Source organism: Hydractinia symbiolongicarpus, chromosome 14, assembly GCF_029227915.1.
Source record: "Hydractinia symbiolongicarpus strain clone_291-10 chromosome 14, HSymV2.1, whole genome shotgun sequence".
In the NCBI taxonomy this organism is placed as follows: domain Eukaryota; kingdom Metazoa; phylum Cnidaria; class Hydrozoa; order Anthoathecata; family Hydractiniidae; genus Hydractinia; species Hydractinia symbiolongicarpus.
Window position 1 is genome coordinate 5,474,008 of NC_079888.1, and position 7,569 is coordinate 5,481,576.

Genomic DNA, 7,569 nt, shown 5'->3' on the forward strand with positions numbered 1-7,569 from the left:
CACTTTCACGTTTGAGGCAAAATAAATTGAAAACGGGTGGAAATAACTGACTTGATATTCTGCGTGGGTAACCAGGGATCACCTGGGACCAAAATGGGACTAATATTCTAAAGCTGGGTTAACCCACCTGTTTCGGAATAGACGGGTTAAATGAGGTCATCAATTTACTAAAACGTCCAATTGTTTAGTATTGAAAAGGGAAGTTTTCTAACAATAAAAAATAGTAAAATGAAAGCTCTTTGGGAGCCTTAAAATTCTTTACCTTGAGTTGCCTAGTGGTGGCCTTGTGGTAGAGTGTTCGCCTCCAGTGCTAAAGGTCTTGGGTTCAAACCTTGGCCGCTTCATGCCAGAGATTATAAAAGTGTGAATCGGTCCTTTCTGCTTAACGTTTAACATGAGAATAGGATTGATATCTTAGGCGAATGTCTAGTTGTGCGGTTGTTGTGCTCGCACACCTTTCGTACTTAAATGGAAGCTTTAAATTCACTAGAACCCCTTTTGCAAGGCCCCCATCGATAACTGTTTTATTAGGCACTAAAGAGGCTAACGTGGGCAAATAATAATAATTAAATCCACCATATTAAAAATATGCAAGTTTATGTATTTTATCTATTAGACATCCACACGAATAAAATAAAATTAACATTCATACAATGTTAGTCACATTGTGTTCACATATTGTCGGATGTCATGATGCTACCTGCTTTTACCTTCCATGTAGTTGGGTAGTTTCGTTCAAAAGCTATTGAATTGCTAGTCAAAATCAACTTCGCCTTCGTTGAAGGAATTTTGCTAGTTTTGACTTTTAATAACGGATCTAAGTGACCCCCAATTGCCCGATTTACACTAGCATGGCCAGGGCGCAAATTAGCCGTGGCACTATTCATATAAACCATCACCGCTTTGATTTTGCTCGCCAAAACCCCATCAGACGATCCTTGATGTTTAATTACATCATCTAAACTTGCAGTGACTTTATCTTTATTTTTTTTGTTCGTATTTTCAAATTCCCCATAAGCTATCCCATTTTTTTTTAAGTCTTTGTAATGAATCCATTCGGTGTCAATTGTATGCAAGGCGTCATTTAGTGTGTCCATTTTAACCCTCCAATTGTTCACTTTCGTCGCACACACCGGTGTTCCATCTGCGGGAAAAAGGTCACAAACCTCCTTTCTAATTATTTGAAAGGAGAGCGTGTGACACCGATCAAATCCTGAATTAATACGCAGATTCAACGCGTTACCAACTTTTGTTATAGCCTCATTTGTGTCCTTCGTAAAAGGAGGCCTCTGACCGCATTCCTTCGTTATCTTCGCCCTCAAGTTTCCATATACTGGAGAAGCAAATGTGCACATTAATACAGCAAAGAATGATACAACAAACCGCATGTTGACCTGTAATGAAATTAATTTATCCATATTATAATACCCGTATACGTCCGTCCGTCTGTCTGTCACGCAAAATAGTAGCTTAGCTGCGCAAGTAGCGAGACGTACGCAAATGCGGTATAAAAAGGACGGGCGAACCCGTGGATTATTCCATGGGCTAACGACTAGTTTGATAATATTTATCGAACGTGTAAATAGAACTTAGGTTAATTTTCCTATCGCGACTTCGGGGTTGATTGTGAGACAATAGGAGACCTTTCTATCAAGAAGAGCACTAGGTGTTAAATTTTTTCACTTTGACAGGGAAAACTGTTTCTAACTTTTGCCAGCCTAAATAATGATACAATTTATTTTTGGTTAATGTAAAAATGCTGATATAAATATAAGTTCTACCTTTTAGCAATAACTTGTCTTGTTAGTTCCGTAGTTGTTCGCTGAGTTAGAATAAAATTTATTCTCAAACCAAATATATAGACTATATGTTAAACTTGAGTATTTGGAAGTACCAGCAAATAAAAACGCTTCGGTGAACGTTTACAGAGTGCCTACTTACAAAAGCGTTGTTTATTTTAAACATCAGCCCAAAGAAATAACTATATTTTATGCACAAAAATCAAATCTTATTAACTTTTGGTAGTTAACATGTGAAGCAATATCTAAACAAAAGTTACTACACCGAAGAGAAACTAGTGTTTGAGTTACTTAGGGAAAACTGATAGTTACCCCGAGTGGATTAAGTCACCAGTTGTTCAAATTCGTCACTTTTTCCTAACTAAATTTGTACTTAGAGTGCTGTAATATTCAACATTGTTGGAAATAAACTCGAACTTTTTTGTACTGTACGCTTAATTAAGGAAGAATTATTTTTTTCAGAATGTGCAAATTTGTTGTCACCCCTCACTTGTTCCGTGAACACTCAAGTGCCATATTCAACCCAACCAGGTGATGAGAGATTAGGGGAAAGGATAAAGGCTTTAAAGAAGAGAACAGTTTTCTTTTTTTACCACTCTTTTAATCGTAAAAGAAAAATACTACACTTTGGCGTAAATAAATATCACACAGAAGACAACTAGAAATGTCAAAGCAAATAATATATTTAAAAGGTTTAATATACTACAGTAGAAAATTTAATTGAATAAAAATTGATTTGTTTTCTAACCTCTGTTATTCAGATATATAAAATTATTGTTAACAATTATTTGTGCAGACGAAAATAAATCGCACCCAACTCCCCTACAATGTGACAGACTTGATTACAGTATTGCTTTCTAAGGAAGCAAAGGAAGTTTAAAACGAGTTTGCATGTTGCCGAGAAAACATCAACTGACAATGAAATTTTGGAAAATTTGTCAGTTGTCAGTCCTAAGGCAAACTAATAGTCGAAGAACCAGCGTCTAAACTGAGAGAATATCAACACCCATCTAACATGAATACTCATCTATGCATACTACTTGATCACAGTTGTAAGCTAAACACATTATGCGCAAGATCAACTTTAAAATAAACAAGATGTGCGGAAAGTAAACAACTAGTTATTTCATCATGCTCAACATAAGCTAGAAATTCCCAAAAATAAAAGAATTGAGATTATTCGATATACATCGAATATGGCTATTTAATAGCTATTTAGTGCTGGGAATGGACGAAATATCGATGCGAGAACCATGTACAGTCCTGGCAGCTTTTTCTACGTACTAACGTTTAGTCTTCCTAAAAATAAAATATGTATTTTTTTATTCTCAATGTAAGAAAGTAAAATTTTCAAATAAGCGCCTGTTTGTCAAGGTAGTTTTTGATTAAGCACCTCCTTTACTTTTCAGAAAAAAAAAACAAAATTGAAAATTACCGTTGTCTTTTATTTGTACAAAATTAGGATGAATTTTTTAAGCGCCCCCCTCGATTAAGCGCCCATGCAGAAAATCCAAAAAGTTATAAGCGCCCAGGGCGCTTGTTCGGATCATTACGATATTTAGTTTTACCTCCTTCAAATTGACGCCTTATTTAAGTATTTAAGCACCAGTTTAATGATTGTGCTGAAATGGCATTCTTTTGTTTCTTTTTGAGAGTTTTTTCTTTCCAGATCAGCTGTGATCAGATTAGCTGTGCAAGAGAGTTAGTCGAAAACCGTACATGCTGAAACATTCAAAGGTATTATTTATTATTGAGGAACTAACGACATGTTGAACTACCTTTTCATTTATTTTGATTGCTGTTCAACATTAACATATTCTTACTTCTTATTAAACTTGTTTGGAAGTCATTTTTTGTGCAATTAATCAAATTCGCATAAAAGGTCTTGCATTAAGAATTTACAAAATTTTGTAGATTGTTTTTTTAAACCGTTTTTTCAGTTTGTTTTTTACAAAACTATATAAATATAAATGTAATTGTTACTTTACACTGTATGTAATTTAGCTATGGTTCAAAAATACATGTTCTATTACAGTACTAATTGTGAATTTAGTTTTAAATTTTCTTGATTTTTAAATTCCTCATGTTCTTTGATTTCAAGGTCTTCATCAAATAGTATACTGTATTTTTTTTTATATAGCTGTCTGTTTTGATTTTTTTTTTCCAATTGTTGTATAATTGGTGAGCATTAGCAGTTTGATCAATTTGACTGTGAGCTTTAGTTTATCCGTGACTACTTCTAAGATTTCTAGTTGTTAATTTCATCCCCAAAGTTTTAAAAAAGCATAAGCAGAAAAAGGTTGCTTGCTTATTAATATAAATCTCGATTTTAAAAAGTAGTATTTCGTTTTTATTGCTGGATTTTGAAGGTTTTAATCTAATTTGACGAAAACATCTACTGTTTTACAGAATTGTGGTAACTGATTTACTTAGAAAAACAGACCTATAAAGGTCCTCGCTAAGAAATTTTCAGTGCAAAAATAAGTAAATTGGCAATTGCGCCCCCTACATCCCCAGCTGTACGCGCATGTTTCGCTTCGCAAAACATGCTAGTATGTTTTGCTCCGCTTAACATTTCGCCTTAGGAGAAACAAATCCTGTATCCGCTCCTAATTAAACCCTTAACCCCACGGATTGTCAACTTCAAGAGTTCACATCAGTTAAATTAACGCGGTCGTTAATAAAAGTATGGAAACATAATAACAAAAGCACATCACAATAACATTCTTAATCTAAGTTCTTATGCGGATTTGCGAACCTGGTCGATGCAACAAAAAAAATTGAGAACAAAGTTTTTCGTAGAGTATAGTGTACACTGAATTACCGTCTAATTTATATAACACTTCAGCTTGCTATATTTAAAACTTGATTTGGTAAAATGTTTATTGCCTTTACAAGATAAACCGAAAAAACGCTAACATGGTAACAAGTTCAAGATACAATTGAGAACGCCTGCTCTAAATGATTTAAAAATCACTATTCCGAATATTTTTCCTTTTTGTTCTCAGCTATCTCACCAGCTATTCCCTATACTTATTCGAAATAAGAGACTGATAATACTGGTATAATACGGACAGGTCTGGCAAGAGAATAATAACTTGAAATAATAAGAAATTGTATTATTTTTTACGTTTTGCTTTGGATCAAACTTGCTTCCTCTGGAAAGCTAAAAAACATAAAAAAAATTGATTTTTGTAAACTTTAGGGTTGCTAAGTAACTAAGTACTATTCTGGTATGAACAAAGAAAAAAAGGACTACGGCCCTCTTTTAAAATGGACATTATATCTTTTATTTGAAGTAAAAAAGGTTTTAAAGAAATTTCTGGAGTTTGTGCCAGCCTTGTTCCCTGCACATGTTGTCTCTTTTTTATATCTGGACAGGCAGATAAACATTTTCGTATCGCCGTCCCGATGTCAGAAGAGACGCAAAATTCCCTGGGGACGACTAGCCCGTGGACAAAGGATCCACCGGTCCTCAGATTTTCGCCCGCCGTACATATTTTGCCAGGATGTCGTGTCCTCCTTTTAGCACAGTTAAATGCAACCATTTTGAAAAGACAGAATACGCTGATTACTTATATAAAAACTATATATCGCATTTTATGTATCCGTATTGCGATATTTTTCCTCGCACACAAACAGACAAAATACGGCTATTATTAACATAAAGACTAGTCGCTAGCCCGTTTAAAATCCACGGGAATTCGCCCGTCGCAGCAAAATTAATAAAACTATATTGTATTTTTTTCGGGGCATACACATGAGCTAGCGTCTTTTATCTCTGTTCTAATAGTCTCAATAAGCTATAGGAGCGAGTGTAAAAGACGTTTTCGCGAACCAGGTGTTTACAAAGATTTGCAAATTCACCAAATTTTTTTCCCGCCGAAATTACTCACATTTACGTATCTTTTGTGTTTTTGTCTGCATTGAGTTGTTTTATTTGTAGATAATGTATCTTTATTGCAAAGAGAGTCATATCTCTTATTATTCACTCACTCACTTAATATTGCTTCATAGTTTCCTGGTTTTTTACGTTATTTTGAATAAACATGGCCACACACAAAATTTAAATGTGCTGTTCTATCATTAGTAGCAAAACAACAATAAGACCAATGGACAAACTTTTCTTCTTCTAATATTTTCCATAGTTTACAAATAAATAAACATGCATACAAGAATAGATGGTTATTGTCTGTCAGATGTTTTAATTCCCCACTCATCCCTTTTCCAATTGGAGCCGTATTCATCACCCAAATGTTTCGAATGTGCGGTCAAATCCCCCTCACTTACTATTTGGCCGGAAATTTTTTTCTTGTTTAATAATGGATCTAAGTGACCCCCGATTGAACGATTAATGGAAGCGGCGCCAGGACGCAAATTAGCCGTGGCGCTATTCATATACTCTAATACTTTTCCAATTTTTCCAGCCAAAATTTCATCAGGCTGGCCTTGATTTTTGATGACTTCGTCTAAACTTTTTTGCACCTCGTTCTTGTTTAAATTGTTGGCATCCACAAACTTCTGATAAGCCGCCGTGTGTCCTGTTAATGCGCCATAAAGAAACCATTCATTGTCAATTGTATGCAAATCGTCGCTTAGTTTGTCAATGGATTTTCTCCAGGCACCTACCGAGGAGGATGTGCCGGTGGGATAATCGTCACACACGTGCTCTCGAATAACCTCGAAGGAAAGTGTGTGACAGCGATCATATAAACCCGTTTTTTGATTTTTTCTTTTTTTAACTACGGGCAGTCCAAGAGCGTCACCAACTGCTGTAATTGCGTCATTTGTATCTGGTGTAAAACTTCGCCTTCCACATGCGGTGTCTATCTCAGATCTCAAATCTCCATATATTGAAGAAGCAAATGTACAGATAAGTACAACAACGAATGATACAACGAATTGCATGTTGGCCTGTAATAAAAAAAATAATTTTTTTGTTAATCGCGTTAATAAAACATAGATAGATTTCTGATTTAGCATTGACTTTGCGAAATTAACAAGTTCTCGTATTGAATATGAGATATTCTCATCAACAACGCGAAACAATAGATTATAAGATTTGTTTGGACTACTGTAAAAATTCGAAATTTTTGAAACAATTTTACCAGTAATATCTGGAACAAAGCCATACACTTTATTTTTTGCAGATAGTGAATATATTTAGCAAATTGCGAACGTCAACAAAAATGTGAAGAGATACAATGAGAAAATATAATTGTAAAATAATATGTATATCAGCTCTACCTTTTAGCAAGGATCTTCCTTCCTAGTTGCGTAGACTAAAGTTTAATCTACAATAAAAATCTATGCTCTATTTCAACCTTAACTACTTGGAATTCCAAAATGTATATTCATGTAATCGCACGCCTCGGTAAATGTTTACGGCGTGCTCGATCACGAAAGCAATGTTTAGTTATAACAAAAGCGAAATAAATGCCTAAAAACCGTACTTCATGCTGAAAATACTATTTTTCGATTAAGTGATATCAATTCTTGGCAGTCTTTCATCATATAAGGTAATGTTTCAATACCGTAATGATAAAATCTGAATCTCACAGAAGAAAACAAAGAGGTACTGGCATCCTCGTCCCCAGGGTTTGTTGCTTATGCCTGGCCTCCATATCAAAAAGGCAAAAACCCTGGGGACGAGGTTGAGGTACTGGAATAAATTTATTTAAAATTCGCCTGAAATCGCTAATTTTTTAATCTAACAACGCTGAATTAGTAGGTATCACTTTGAATTTTTTAACAAGTGCACTTTTTTGGT

General features: G+C 34.7%; 2 protein-coding genes across 2 annotated transcripts; both read right to left on the bottom strand.

Moving 5' to 3' along the window:
- Nucleotides 1–239: 239 nt before the first annotated feature.
- On the bottom strand, nt 240–1,818 carry LOC130626018 (uncharacterized). Its single transcript, XM_057441131.1, has 2 exons — nt 1,782–1,818; nt 240–1,394 (listed from the first exon to the last, which is right to left on the bottom strand). The coding sequence occupies exon 2, from the start codon at nt 1,386–1,388 to the stop codon at nt 672–674; it is 717 nt and encodes a 238-aa protein (XP_057297114.1). The 5' UTR covers nt 1,389–1,394; nt 1,782–1,818; the 3' UTR covers nt 240–671.
- A 4,089-nt stretch (nt 1,819–5,907) lies between these two features.
- Nucleotides 5,908–7,118, bottom strand: LOC130625859 (uncharacterized). The gene is made up of 2 exons (XM_057440973.1): nt 7,047–7,118; nt 5,908–6,713 (listed from the first exon to the last, which is right to left on the bottom strand). Exon 2 carries the CDS (start codon nt 6,705–6,707, stop codon nt 5,985–5,987), a length of 723 nt encoding a protein of 240 aa, XP_057296956.1. The 5' UTR covers nt 6,708–6,713; nt 7,047–7,118; the 3' UTR covers nt 5,908–5,984.
- Between the last annotated feature and the right edge of the window lie 451 nt (nt 7,119–7,569).